This window comes from Dipodomys spectabilis, unplaced genomic scaffold (genome assembly GCF_019054845.1).
Source record: "Dipodomys spectabilis isolate Male_0828 unplaced genomic scaffold, ASM1905484v1 ptg000019l, whole genome shotgun sequence".
Classification (NCBI taxonomy): Eukaryota; Metazoa; Chordata; class Mammalia; order Rodentia; family Heteromyidae; genus Dipodomys; species Dipodomys spectabilis.
The window spans coordinates 1,078,513-1,094,496 of NW_024870696.1; the positions used below are offsets into that span (position 1 = coordinate 1,078,513).

Consider the following 15,984-nt stretch of genomic DNA (forward strand, 5'->3'; position numbering starts at 1 on the left):
AGTTAAGACTCTACTCCAACAACAGCAAATATGAGAATCTATTTAAAAGTTTTTTTTTAATTGCTGAAGGGAAAAACAAAATAAAGGCTAAGTATTTAAAATGTAAAGAACTAGTGATACACACCACAGATGTTTCAGTTCCAGTCCCAAATCTGCAACACACCCAACAAAATTATCGGCAGCTGTGTATTTGCACAAGCCAAGGAAATTCTAGCTTTGGAGAACTTTTATACAGTTGGCCACAGGAAACTCCATTTAGGTTAAGACACAACTTTACGTGTCCCAGAAGACAAATACTTCATTTTGCATTTCAATTGCCACCTAAATTTCAGCAGAGGAGCAGCAATCACTTCTCTCTCAAACCAGTATCAAGAAATTACGCATGATAAGTTTAATAAGAACAGACGGACCTGAAATCATGTGATCTTGAATAAGACGTTCGATTAAACTTTTTAATAGTAATTGTTTAAATACTGAGTGGACAGCAGGTGTCTACCCCGGGTACTCGTTGAACGTGAAGCCACACGGTACAGTGAACTTGGGGCATGAGCTTTGGAATCAAAGTGCCTGGGTTTGAAACCTGTTCCTGGTCACCAGCTGTCTTATCCTCAGCCTCAAGATCCTACAAAACAGTGAGTGATAAGCCAGGTGCTGATGGCTCCTGTTCATAATCCTAGCTACTCAGGAGGCTGAGACCTGAGGATTGTGGTTCAAAGCCAGCCCAGGCAGGAAAGTCTGTGACACTCTTATCTCCAATTAACCACCAGAAAACCAGAAGTGGTGCTGTGCTCAAGCGGTAGAGCGCTCGCCTTGAGCTGAAGAGTGCAGGGATAGTGCCCAAGCCCAGAGTTCAAGCCCCATGACCGAGAAAAAAGAAAAAAAAAAAGGAATAGTTTTAATTTTGAAATGAAACTCAGCAGGTCATATGACATTTCCTTTACAAAAATATTTTCATTTATCCAACACTAGCTAAGCACTACTTTTTCCTCATGCATTTCCTTTTAACTATCTTATTGAATATCATTTTAAACATTGATTTTTTTTTTTTGGTCTGTCGTGGGGCTTAAACTCTGGGCTTGGGTGCTGTCCCAGTGCTCTTCAGCTCAAGGCAAGTGCTCTACCACTTGAGCCACAGCGCCACTTCCGGTTTTCGAGTGGTTTATAGGACATAAGAGTCTCACAGACTTTCCTGCCCGGGCTGGCTTTGAGCCGTGATCCTCAGATCTCAGCCTCCTGAGTAGCTAGGATTACAGGCGTGAGCCACTGGTGCCCAGCTTAAACATTAATTTTATATTATAAAAATCCTAGTTCTCTACCAGGCATACAACTTAAGAAAAGTAAAAATTGACTAGCTTAAAACAAAACATTTTACATATGAGAGCAAGATCACAGGAAGTGGCCATTCTCAGCTTCAGAGGGATTCTGATTAAAACACAGATTTGGGAAGTTTGTCTTCAGAGATTCTAATTCAGTAAGTGTGCAAGAAAGCTCAGGAATCTAAGATGTTCTTCATCTCTCCCTCACCCACATAAACTCATTCAAGCAGTTAACAGAACACATTTTGAAAAATATTGTTAAAGATCTTTCTCTATGGATAAACTTAGATAAATAACATCTGATGAAACAGTCTTCAGATTGTTTACAATGAATCCATTAATGCTGGAACTATTTCGAGTGGAAGGCTGACTAAAATTTGCACGTGCTTTTCTAGCTACATAGCATAAAAGTATAATTTTGGATTACTCCCAAACATCACAAATGTGACATATATGTGTATATATATAAAACACAAATAGGCTATACATGTATTCTGTTTCTATTTTGCTAGTAGCTTGTAGAACAACTTATCAAAGTCAAAAACTAATCAAACATCCTTCATTTTACCTAAAAAATTATGGGTAATTAGGAGTACTTTAGTTCCTTCAACATGTCTCTCCATTTAAAGGCTGTGTGAACTTAAATTTTCATTATATTAAAAAAAAATTCAACCCTGAATATATTGCTATTTTTCACATTTTTAAATTTATTTATTTTTTTATTTTCATTTTTAATCCCAACTATATTGCTATATATTATTGCTATTTTCTATAGGTTTAATCTTTATCACACTTTTGCCCTTGTACAGGAAATAAAGCTTTTACTGTAGATGTAGTTACTGGAACCTCTGAATTAAGCTAAACATAGATAGATTAAGAGAGGAAATGGCCACAAATTTCATTTAGTTTTAATATTGTTACACAGAACAGGGGGTCTCATAATATATAGACTTGGGGGCTGAGAAAGTGGCTCACTGGTAGAGTGCTTGCCTCATATGCATGAGGCCCTGGGTTCAGTTCCTCAGCACTACATAAGCAGAAAATGCCGGAAGTGGCACTGTGGCTCAAGTGGTAGAGCACTAGCCTTGAGCTGAAGAGCTGAGGGACAGTGCTCAGGTCTAGAGTTCAGGCCCCAAGCCTGACTAAAAAAAAAAAAAAATAGGGTTGGGGAGTTATCTATTATTTAAACAAGGGTGATGAATCATAGAGGAATTAAAAGGGATTTGGTACATCTCCTTTATAATAACAATTTAAAAATTAAAAGATAAAAAAAGAGATTTGAGCTTCTAAGTCTAAAGAATATATGCAGAGTCTAATGAAAGATACAAAGTTTTTTGTTTTGTGTTGTTTTGTTTTTTAAGTGAGGCAAGTAAAAAACATCTTGGTATGGACTCCTTCCTTGCCTTTAGTGATCAGAACAATATCTTCTTCCTGCCCCCAGGAGAAGAGCTTTCTCGTGGGAAATTCACACCTTGCTTTCAGGCAGAAAGGTAAAGACAGAAGGCCCTTCTTTTGCTGGCTGCTTCTTGGTTGTTTTGATCGACAATAGTCAAAATGCTGATGTGGCACCCATTTGGGTAGTCATTTCCCCACTACTTATTTTGCTTATGGCTTTTACATGTCAGACTTCTCATCTGGATACAGTTTCTTTTGCCTGAAATAGAGTTTGTACTAGAGCTTTCTTAATTATTAAGAAAAATAAAAATTGACTGGCTCAAAACAAAACATTTTACATATGGGAACAAGATCACAGGAAGTGGCCATTCTCAGCTTTAGAGGGATTCTGATTAAAACACAAATTTCTTAATTTGGGTTGTTCAAGGCTAGCCTGAGCAATGTTGTAAGATTTTTGTCTCAAAAGAAAAATAAAGGTGGAATTTAAAACAAAAACTATGAATAATTGTAATAGACATAAATACACCAAATGCTGTGTCTACTTTCAGGTCTTTTTATCCAACAGATACTTTATGTAAGCCTTAAAATAAAATTGTCGATGTAGCTACATTAATACCAGATAAAATGAGTTTAACAAAAATTGTATTACTAAGGATAAAATATATAAATCATAATAAATTTCATTATAAATATAGTTCACCATGATGTAGAACAATACTAAACAGGTATCCATCTAATAAATACACATAGATACATACACATCTTAAAATATATAATTCAACAATTAATAGAAATGCAAACCCTAAAGTAAACACATTATAATAGTAGCAAATTTGAACATGCCTTTCTCAGTAACTGATCATTTTTTGCACAGCAAACAATAATTATTAAGAAGATAATTTTGAATGACTGTTGGATATACTTGAGCTAATGTGCATAAATTACTATAGCATAATATGAAGTGCTTCCAAAAATCAACCCATGTATGGGGCACAAAGCAAGATGCACAAATTTTGATGCCATATGGCTCATACTGTCTTTCTACAATGATATTGTTATAAATCAATTACAAATGCAGAGCACATATTTATAATTTACAAAACAAAATTCTAAGGGCTTGGAATGGTGCGCACTTGTAGTTCTAGCTACTTGGGGAGCAAGGATAGGAGGATCAAGATCAAAGGTATTCCAAGTGAAAACATAAGACTCCATCTGAAAAACAAACTAAAAACAAAAAGGACTAAGTGGCTCAAGTAGTGTAGAATTGTATTAGGCCCTAAGTTAAAACCCTAGTATTGTCAAAACAACAAAAATACACAATTCTAAACTCTAACACAATTTTAAGTAATATGCAAGTAAAAGAAGAACTAATAATAACTAGAAAATATTCAAATTGGAATAGTGAAAAATACTGTATATTTAAAATCCTGAGATTCAGATGAAATAATATGTAGAATGAAATTTAAAGCATCTCAGTGCTTAGTCTATAGCAGCAGCAGAGCTATGGTTAATGGGTATTTTAATTTTTAGTGTGCCCCTCCAAAAAATTAATCCAAAAGCTAGTAACCTAAAATAATGATGAGTATTAATTATCTCTCATCATTATGTGGCTTGGGCATTGTAAAGCAGCCTGACTGGCTGCTTCTAGCCAGAATCCTCTCACGAGGATGCCATCACACTCTGATCACAGCAGCAACTATCAGAGGATTTGACAAGACAGAGATGCTCCTCACGTGGCACATAGCTGCTGACTGCGTGCAGGAGCACTCAGGTCCTGTCTATTGACACAGCCTCCCTGTGGGCTTGCTGTATGTTTCCCTATGATGACAGTAAAGCTCTTCCAAGACCTAGGATGTCAGGCAGAGGCTAGTCCTCTTTGGTGGCCTATTTATGAAAGCCAAGCTACCACTTCTGCCACGTTCTCGGTATAGGTAAGTCACAAAGTTTGGTCCACACTTGAGTGAAGGAAAACACCAGGCTCTCTTTGTGAAGGAAAGAACATCAGCATATCTGCAAGTATTTTAAAACAAGTATAATGGGGAAAGCAAATAGCAGTAAATGGAAATCCAGTAAATTGAAGCCCAAGGAAGTAGAAGGAAAGTGATTTTTTTTTTTTTGTCGGTCGTGGGGCTTGAACTCTGGGCCTAGGCGCTGTCCCTCAGCTCTTCAGCTCAAGGCGAGCACTCTACCACTTGAGCTACAGCGCCACTTCCGGTTTTTCTGGTGGTTTATTGGAGATAGGAGTCTCACGGTCTCTCCTGCCCGGGCTGGCTTTGAACCGCGATCCTCAGATCTCAGCCTCCTGAGTAGCTAGGATTACAGGCGTGAGCCACCAGCGCCCTGCGGAAAGTGATTTTTTTTTTAATGACATCAGAAATTAACCGAATAGAAAACAAGTCTACAAAGCACGAATTCTGGGATTTTATTTTAGGTTGAGACAAATCAACACACTTCCAGGAGGACTAGTACAATAGAAAATATTGGAGGAAGATGTGGCGCTGTGGCTCAAGTGGTAGAGCACTCGCCTTGAGCTGAAGAGCGCAGGGACAGCGCCCAAGCCCAGAGTTCAAGCCCCACGACCGACAAAAAAGAAAAGAGAAAACATTGGAGGAGGTGGGGGAAGAACTCAGAAGGATTACTGGTGTTGCAGAGAATAAAGAGGCATCGTGAAGATATTCATGGAAAAAGGAGAGGATAATGTAAAACTTCATGCCACTAGAGGTAAAGATAAAGTGAACACATTCTTATAGGGAGAGGTAACAAAATCAGGGAAGGACATATAAAAACTTTCTAGAGGTAGCAGTAATGTTCTGTATACCTTGTAACTACATCATAAATGCTATAGCTACTCAATATTTAACTTTGAAAACTCAAGACAGAACTAATAGAATGAGTAACACTCCTGGCATGGTCTCTTCCATCTGTCTTCTCTCCTTTATTCATGGCTAAGAAGGGGAAACATGGGTTATTATAGCGAAGCATCAGAGAAATTTCTCCACGCAATTCTTGGAGAAAGGATGTTGATTTTAAAAAGAAGTCCATGGATATACACCAAATAGAGTCCTTGTACAATGTTATCTTGCTACATATTAAAATAGCTATTATATATACTGTTATCTTAATAAGTATGTTTCGATCTTAACAAGTCCCACCTACAAGTTTAAAAAAAATCTTGAAAGCTACTTGAATTTAGCCATAATCAATCAGAGTTCATACCAAAAACTGTTCAGTGACTTTGGAATCTACACAAACTAAATGGTACAGATTGAAAAATTGCTTGAGTGAACTTCAGTTCTTTACTTGTTTAATCTTTTTCTTCTTGCTCCCATCTGTCATCTTTATAAAAATCATATCATTTTACAATCTTTATGCTCAAATAACTATTTGGTTGATAAGAAGTGGGAAAGGGGGTGGGCACTTGGTGATTTCACTGAAATAATACTGGTTTGACAGGCCCAAAGGAGTATTCAAATGTAGTTCAGTGGTAATGTAGCTTTAAGCAACAATGAACTTAAGACTACAGGCATGCAGTGGTGATGAACTCAAATGGTTGATTGACAGCATTTCTCTTTCCTCTAGTTCCTGGTGGAGACCAGTTTTTCACTTCCAACTCAGACTACTTTGAGAACTTCAAGTAATTTAATCAGACCCAGAAGTCTAAGTAATAGAAAGGCACAATTTAGTCAGTTATATTTAAATTCTGCCAACCTATGTGCTCATAGGAGACAAAGTTTTGATTTAAATTGTCTAAAATCATCTGCGGTTTTCATTTCAGACTATGAAAATTTAACCAGAATATAAGCCACCCTGTCAGATACTTTATCTTCAGATTATATCTAAATTAAATTATATGGTCATGTTCAGATGACAGACAATATACCAAAGTCAGCTTAGATAGTACTACTTATAAATTCGATCCATCCGACCTCTCAGAGGACCCTAAGTGATTTATTTCCGACTTCCTTTCCTCTGGATCATGCAACTGTATCAGCAGGGTACTGGATTTAAAAAGCATGCTTTAAATGCTCAAGGTAATGTAATGCTGAAAAGCAACATGGTAGATCTAACAGGAACAGATGTCCAGGGTAAGGAGACAGGACATTTTGTTCTTTGCCACTAATTAGCTATGACCTACTGAAGCCTTAACAGTCGTGAATGGATAAAATAAGTGACTCTCTCCAGAATGCAGAGTTTTATGAATAATCAGCAAGAGCCAGAAAGGGGGAAGTAACAATTGTTTACAGAAAAAGACATGTACTGTCAAAGGGACAAAGAGAAATATGAATAATTTAGCACAGTGTAAACTCCAGGGAAGAATGAAGTCCAAGGAGAGAAAATCTTTTGCAAGGATTGCTTTTGGAACCTTACTACTAAAGGAGGAAGTTGATTTCCAATTGAGTGTTTGCTTGTTGGTTCGTTTGCTTATTTATTTTGGTTTTCTGTTTCATTTTGTTTCAATTGAAATACTGGGAATTGAACACAGGACCTCATACATGCTAGGCAGGTGCTGTACCACTTGAACCACACCTTCAGTCCTAGTTTTTATGAAACAGCAATTACTAAGCATTGTGTTTGCAGTGCATAAAGGTCTCTGTGCATAAAGGTCTCTTTATGCCATAAAATTTTCATAAGTAAAGGCATTCGAAGAGATGTGTGCAAAAATTGTATCATTGTTTGGCGATCTCCAAACATTATTCATTTGTAGTATGGTGCCCCCAAAGCACTTGAATATAAGTTAAAGGTTTCCAACTCATGTCTATGTTTGCCCAGAAATATGAGCAAGTGCCACACAATTCACAAGTGTATTTTCAAACATTACAAAAGTTTCTGTCAGAAATGATTGAAGCCTATGCCAGATGCTTAGTCCCTCAAGTAATGAACCTGTTTCACAGGAGATAATGGGCTTTGAATAGAAATTAAGTCAATGAAAATAAACCTGAGAGTTACTGTTAGGTGCTAGAGAGAAAACTCACTGTGTTCAAATAAAAAATAAGAGTTTGCTCTATCTGATTTGAACTGTCAGGTCTTTCTCTGTTCCCAAAGTCTATTTAATTCAGCAGCATTTATTGAATACTTAAAACATGCTAGTGTCAAACTCAAATCTAATAATGACTTTTGATTTGGCATGCGGTTTCTGGGAAGGAATGTCTGGCACACAACACTGGCAGAGCAACCAATTACAGCCTCACATCTGGTCTGTCTCCCTATCCACGCACACACTTTTGGAGGTTACGATTGTTATAGGTGATTGAACTGCTCGGGTGTTTGCACAGTGTCTTCACATTATTGTTGGTTTTTTTTTTTTTTTTTTTTTTTGTCAAAGTCCTCTGATTCTTCCTTCTGGTTCTTTTTCAACCCATTGCCATCCTACTTCCCCAATCAGCTACTATCTCTTTTTCCTCAGTGCTCATGACGGTATATATGAACACTGACATTTTGTAAGTGACAGTCCTGGCTGACCTTCAGGCTACTGCAACACTGTTGAACAAGACTTTACTAGATTGGACCTCCTTTGCAGAATTACCATTCATCCAGTGATGGCTGCTTCTAATAACACCCCTCTCCCCCTTTCTCTATTCCCCAAATCCTCTAGGCTGAGGAAAATGGCTTTCTACTGAATTCCTTCACTCACTCATGCACCTCTGTGTGGTATAGATTTCCACCAGCTGTGTTCTGCTCATACTTTCTAAGTACCTTCTTGATACTACAATATGCTAGCCTCCCACCTCCCATCAACATGTGGCCACCTCCACAGAACTGGTTTCTGATCAGGTTACCTGTGTGCTTAAAACACTTCAGTGGTTTTCCATTGTTAGGTTAATGTCCAAATTGTTTTGGAGAGTTGCTTGTCTTGAGACAGGTCTTCTTATGTATCACAGGCTGGTCTATAACTTGAGATCCTCCTGAGATCCTCCTACCTAGCTTCCTAAGTATTGCAATTACAGACATGCGCAGAGACATCAGGCTTCCAAATTCTTTGAGAGAAGCAGTATTGACTTTTGAACTATGAGCCTTGTAATTGCTAGGCAGGTAGTCTACTACTGAACTGCTGAACCATGCCTACAATCTGTTTTTGTCTTTTTTTTGGTACTGGGGATCGAACCCAGGACGTTGCACTTGCTTGGCAAGCACTTTGCCACTGAGCTATATCCCAGCCCCTACAATCCTTTTTTGCACTGGTTACTTTTGAGACAGAGTCTTGCTTTCTGCCCAGAGGACACTGGGAATGTCATCACTGTATTTTTTACTTCCTGTCTTAGCTGGGATGGCAGGTGCACAGTGCCTTGGTCAGTTTCTTCCATTGAGATAAAGGCTCATAGACTTACCTGCCCAGGCTGGCCTGAAACCATGGTCCTGCCAAATTCAGCCTCCTAATATAGCTAGGATGAAACCTATTAGTTGGGATGGGGTCTCAGGAATGTAATGCCTAAACCACAAATCTCCATACTCTCCCTCTTGATTGCCATCTCTCTCATAGCTAGAATTTCTGGCATGAGACACCTGCTTCACCCAGATTCTTAATGAGCATCACAAAGCCTGTATCTTGCAGTGTTCTCATCTCCATTTGGCTCCCAACTCCTATCTAAGCCACACCCCCATAAGATTCTCTCAGTTCCTTTAATGGGCCCATGTTCTGTGTTGATTCCAAGCCCTCATGTATCCTATTCCTCCTACCAAAAATACTTATGCCCTTTCTGACCCATTCACATACCAAGGAATGCTGACCCTGAGCTGGAAGTGCAGATTTGCACTGATAATGACCATTAGTCTAGTTTGTAAGTGTCCAGTCCTCTGTATTTGTCAGAACTTTCACCCATAGCTTTAAAACTACAATAACCATATTTTGCAAACTAAAAATCTGAATAGGACTGTCTCAGAACACCTTGGATTGATTCAAGGTGACAGCTTTGTGACAGCTGGCATTCAGAACTGTGCCCTTCCCTAGTTGGAGACAAAGGATTATAGTGGGGCAAGAAAGCCGTAGCTGTTTTAGGTACAGATCTCACAACAGGCTTGATCCTTAGCACAGAGTATGGGAGGAATCAGATGTTCTTAAAGACTGAGATTTCCTGCTCAATGAAGAGATGCTAATGCTAATGTTAAAACAACTCTCTCTCTCTCTCTCTCCCTCTCTCCCTCCCTCCTTTTCTCCCCATGCATCTGTGTTCCTAAGAAGGATAAATAATCTTTGAAGCATGTAAAATCTGATTCACCCTCAAAAGAGAGAGGATCACAGATCTTGCCCTTGCCCTCACCACCCTTTGGATAAGGTCCAAGAATAGATATAATCAGGTCCTTTGTCAGGGTTCCATAGAAAACAATTCTTCCTTTTAAAGACCACCAGAAGTGGTACTGGATTCCAAATGAACCAACTTGGTCAACTAGACATTTGGACCCAACCCTGGGGAATCATGGGCCAGGCTGTTGCATTTGAGCACTAGAAAACGCATCCACCGACACCCACGTTAGGATTAACAATGGTCCTGAATCAGCTGCTGGAGTTCTGGAACTCAGTTCTCCACAGAGATGCATGGGAGCCAGAGAGCCAATGGACCCATGGCAGCAACAGGCTGAGTATTTCCTCTGCTTGTCTAGGGTGGAAGACATAGGCTCCCAGAAAGCCCTTCAGAGTCTCTGGCCCTAATCATAGCCCTAATTTTCCATCTAATTCTAAACTCTTTTAGAACTCTGAGAAAAGTTGTAAACTAGCAGGCTAAAACAAGCCTGGTACTCATTTACTGAAGATCACATCATGAATAAAGCCCAGAGTAGAAAAAGTGATTCAGTAAAGATGGTACTTTGTGCACTAAACACAGAAAAAGGAGCCTGGTGGGAGAAAGCCACCGGCTCAGCAGCCTATGACAGCCAAAGTCTGCTCCTGAAATGCTGCGAGGAACTGTGGTTCTGACTGAAGCTACTGGAGGTCATGTCCAATTGTCTACAGGAAGTCTCTGGAAGGAGCACATGGTCACTGGACAGAATAATGTGCCAAAGGATGTGGGTAATACAACTAGACCTACTGCCTTAATGCCTTTGATAAAACACTGGAGCTAAGAGCTGGGTTCTGAAGTAACTGAAATCTTCCATAAATGGTATCTGAATGCAGGCCACAGAGCATCCAAAGCTCCTAGAGAAATTCCTATTATGTACAAGGAAGGAGAATGCAGCAAGGCCCATTTTGGCTAGGAAGAGAACATTCTCTGTTCAGTGAAATTCCATGAGTCCTGTGTTTGGTGCCAACTGCATGCTCATACTAGACCAAAGACAGAAATATTAAGTGTACTGAAAAATGAGCTAGACAGACCAGGCAGTGCTGGACAGACCAGCCCACTAGTTTTCTTGTCACTAAAACATCAAAACATCAAGGCAAGATCTTAAGAAAGGGTATTATGTTTGTAAAGTCTTTGGGTAAGAGTCAATATGATGGGACCCGAAGGAGTAGGTAGTACGTATGAAGCCCCAAGTTCAAACCCCACTACCAATAACAACAACAACAAAATAAGTCAAATTATAAATGTTCCTTGAACTTGCTATAGTAAAACCATTTCTGATCAGCCTCTGATGCACAAATGAACTGGCTGAGATGCGTCACTAGTGACTGCTGCTCTGTGGACCTGACAGTCTCAAGGAAACTACTGAACTTTAAAGTACGCATATGCTCAAATTAGTCATAGCAGGGAAAGAGAACCCCTTGGAAGAGGCCACTTAGCTTAACCAAAGAGGCCTCTTCTGACAACTTTAAACTGTACACATGCTTTTTGGCTCACCCTGGGATTGCATCTCAACAAAGCCATCATGAGTTGAAAGTACATGTCATGCGTCAGCTTACCAAGCATCCCAGCTTAGTATCCGCAGCAATCGCCTACATCTGGGCAAAAATCTAACAAAACCTGACTTGCAGGGGCAGGGAGGGAGGAGTTGGGGAGGTGGGACAGGAAGGGATGGTAGGGGAAAAACAAAGGAGGAGGTAACAATACTTGATAGGAAATGTACTCATTACCTTTCTCATGTAAATATAACCCCTCTGTACAGTATCTTTACAGTAAAAAAAAATGTATACTGGGGCTGAGAAGGTAGCTCAGTGGTAGAGTGCATGCCTTGCAAGCATGAGGCCCTGGGTTCGATTCCTCAGCACCACATAAACAGAAAAAGCCGGAAGTGGTGCTGTGGCTCAAGTGGTAGAGCGCTAACCTTGAGCTGAAGAGCTGAGGGACAGCGCCCAGACCCAGAGTTCAGGCCCCATGACTGGCAAAAAAAAAAAAAAAAGTATACTAAAAAAACCCTGCTTTGTAGTGATGTGTGGAATATCTGACATACATTCACAGGTGATGGTTTTGTAGGCACGAGGCTGCAAAAATCCCAAAGCATAATAGTCATAAAACTCAGGTAACACAGAATAGTGTATATTGAGTGGTTATCCTCAGGCCTGTGGCTGGCTTGAAGCTGCCATTCACTGCTACTGTGTAACATCAAGGGAGAACATCGGTAGCCTAAAAGTGTAGCATTTTGTAGCATCAAAAACTGGAAGGCAATATAAGTGGAACCACTGCTAAGTTGGAACTTAGTGCACTTTTCTTTAGTCAGTAACTTGTAGTTACATTTTAACATCTTAGTTTGGCAACTATCAAATTAGAATTTATGGTTGGGTTTGTCTCTCTTCCTTGTTTGAATTTAGATTTCCAAAGGTAGGAACTTTCAGATGCTTCCTTACTCTGTTTCCAGCACCTATACACAGGTTACAACAGTCAGCCCCTTGTGGTGATAGACTGCCTTCCAACTGCCAAAAAATGTAGGATAGATATCTGTAACTGAGGCTTCATGGACTCCAGCAAAGCCATCATTCATATTAAAATGTCAGAAACCACCACTTATTGGGATAAGAAGTCTCTTTTACTGCAGATGGAATATTAATTAAATCTAGACCTCAAGGCCATGTGTGGATTTAATTAATGAAACAATACCACTCCAAGTGTGACCATAGACCAGCAGCATCTGCATCATGTGGCAGTTTCTTAGAAAAGCAGAATGTGGGGTCCACCGTAGTCCCACGAATTGTAGTGTCTGAGGGTGCAGCTCAAGCGCTTACCTGTGTTTTAATTAAGATCAGTCAAGCAGTTCTCAGTTTTGAGAATCACTGCTAGGATTCTGAGCAATATCCTCCAAAGGCTGGTGTGTTAGAAGATGTGGAGCCCACTCTGGAGATGGTGGGGACTTTAAGAGCTGGGCATACTGCAGGGGATTGGGGTCTGCTCTGGAAGGGTGTTATGAGACTCTGGCCCTTTCTTGCTTTCTTTTTCTTCCCAGACATCACAGGCGCCACATCATGCTCTCACCCAGATGTGTGGCCTCACCACGGGCCCCAAAGCAAGAGCCCATGATCCATGGTCTGGAACCTCTACAAGTGAGGCAAATTAACCTTATTCACTACAGTGACAATTGGTGATGGTCACCAATTGGGAAACCAATACTAATGGCAATGAAATATGCAACTGATCTTAGTTGATATTCAGAAGGTGAAGATAACTGAGAATTGCTTTTTCTTGGCATATAGATTAAATCACCAGGAAAAGGAGAATGGATTCTCTGGCAAGCAATAGGCAAGAACAAACACAGCGTGGTGGAATGCAGGCTGACCCCTGCCACCATTCCACATCAGGATTCACTGACACTCTGAGTTCCTCTTGTGCAAAGCTCCCTTCACTTGGTTTTCTCTCTCCTTCCCTGGGGTTGCACAATCACTGGCAGCTCTTTTTAAGAATCCAGGAAGCAGATGATAAGCCAGGGCACCTCAGAGCACGTAGCCCCTGGGAATGAAGCGTACCGTGATTCAGGTGTCTGATGCAGTCACTCAGGAGTGCACTGAACTTCTTCTGGTCCGTGGCCTCGTGGAAGCAGAAGTAGCCGTGTCTGAGGAAGGGTTGCCACAGGTACACTGGGAATGCCTTGGGCAGGACCACAAAAGGTTGAGTGTTTTCCTTCTCACTGGTGGCTGAAAAAGTATTGGAAATGCACATCATTTAAAAACATGTGGCTTTCATCTCCTATATTGATTTCAGGCCATGAAAGTACCTGTGAACCCACATGAGATGGGAAGTGGGTGAGAAAAACTGGTCATTGAAGCTCTACTCTAGCCCTCCACCAGCTCTACTACCTCACTCCCCTTCAGGGTCTCCATCGTCAGGGGGCTCCTCCTCCTCAGGAACAGCCACAGCCACTGAACACAGATAGCCATGTCTCAATACAGAGTTCTGCAGACAGAGTTCACCTGCCCACTTGCTCATGCATGCTCTCTTTACCCTGCAGGCTCCAGTTCCTCCAAGCTTTTCTTCATCCTGTCACAGCTGAGCAAGAATTGCTGTCTCTGCCACCTGCTATGCTGCCCCTCTAGCTCCTAACTTATACACAAGATCATTAATGTCACCCTGACCGCCAGCCATGCTTTCTTCTTCCTTCTTGTTTTTTCTTTGTACTCAGGGACTCATGCACACTTGGTTTACCTGAAGTATGCCCCTAGCACCGCTTTTTGCTGATTAACTGGACATAGAATGTTACTGACTTTTCTGCTTGGTCTGGCTTCAAATCAGCATCCTCTAAGATTCAGTCTCCTCAGTAGCTGGGATTACAAGAGTAAACTTCCACACTAGGCTTTCACCATCCTTTCAATCTGACCTGAAACATCTGTTGTTGCTAATGATCCCTTCTTTTAAAACTATTCTTTCCCACTGACTCTCAGGGTCACCTTGCTCCCAGTTTCCTTGGTGTTGAATGAATAGATGAGCTATGTTAACCTAGTTAGAAGCCTTGAAAAAGAGAGGATGACACTCTGGAGGCTGGAGGTGTGTAGCTCAATGGTAGAGTACGTGCTTAGCATGTAAAAGACCATGGGTTCAATCCCAGCATGGCCTATCTTCCCTCAAAATCAATTCCAAGAAACTCATGTTAAACTATGGGACCAGAACTATTCAGAACCAAGACATCAGCCGTGTTTCTTTCATGTGATCCTGCTATGTGACATTGTGCTTGTTAAAAAGTCCCAACTTTTTTCTAGCATCAGAAAGAACTCACAGAAGGGAAAATTAGTTCTGTACTCCTGCCCTACAGAAAAGGTTCACCCATTTCTGAGAAAATAAAGAAAGAACAATTCTCTGAGAGGTTAGTGACATTCCGTATTTAGGAGTGAGTCCAGTGCTGAGTGCCATGGCTAGCCTAGCTACCAGAGTAAGACTTTGTGGTTAAAAAAAATAATAAGCTACTGACTCACCTACTAAGGAATAGATTATAATCGTGATTCATACTTAGCCATGGAGCAATTAATAAACCAGGATTGGCTTAAGTGAAAACTAGATTTTAGGGGCATCTATAGATGTACTGTTCCATCTGGAATCTTAAGGGTGTGGGTTTTTCCCTTTTGTTTGACCTTGGCTTTTTGTTTTCTGAGATAGTATCTTGCTTGACAGCTCAAACGGACCTTAAATTCATGATCTTTCTGTCTCAGCCTCCCAAGTACTAGGATTACAGGCATCCTGGCTTATCATACCTGGCTTAATGTCAGAAGGTAACAAAAAGGACAAATGCTCTGGAAACTAAGGTTGGAGCCCATGAGTGCCTAGCACAATGCTTTGTGCAGAATAGCATAAGAATGCTTAACATATGGATGAAAAAAGGATATGAGTAGTTGAATGCTGTAGAGACCTCTAGTTATAACACACTGTTTATTCTCTCCTTTCTCAGCAATAAGACTCTGATTTTTAGTTAGAAAAATAACCATACAGAATAAAAACATACCCACATTTTCAGCCTCCCTTGTAGTTTGATAGGCCACAACTCTTAAGTTGTGGCTTGTGAAACCTGAAGGTATTGTTGAGGGAGATGGAGAGAGGGGAAAAGAGGGAGGAAGAGAGGGAGGAAAAAAGGGAGGGAGAAAGCAGGAAAGCAAGCAAGAAAGAAAGAAGGGAAGGAAGGAAAGAAGGAAGGAACAAAGAAACAAAGAGGAAGAAATACACTCCTCTCCCTTTGTCTTTCCTGATAACTCCAGCTATGGCTAGAACTCTAGCAGCCATCCTAGACTCGGCTAAAAAAAGGACCCATACCTAGAAATAAAAGAAGAGAAAGCTAGAAAAAGCTTAGGTCCCTAACAGATATATAAGTCTGCCACACCAACCCTGAAATAATACCCAAGTGTCTTTAGCAAGATAATAAACCCTGCTGTATGTAATTGGAGATTTTTTTTGTAGTGTGCAGTAAACCAGATTCTAACTAATAAAATGCCAGC

The 15,984-nt window shown here is 40.4% G+C and overlaps 1 protein-coding gene across 1 annotated transcript in view; it reads right to left on the minus strand.

Annotated features, from left to right (window-relative positions):
* Positions 1–15,984, minus strand: part of Niban1 (niban apoptosis regulator 1) — a 148,314-nt gene that overhangs the window by 56,612 nt on the left and 75,718 nt on the right. Inside the window, exon 5 of the mRNA XM_042674546.1 lies at positions 13,534–13,701. Coding sequence (XP_042530480.1) covers positions 13,534–13,701 — 168 coding nt within the window. The remainder of the gene's footprint in view (positions 1–13,533; positions 13,702–15,984) is intronic.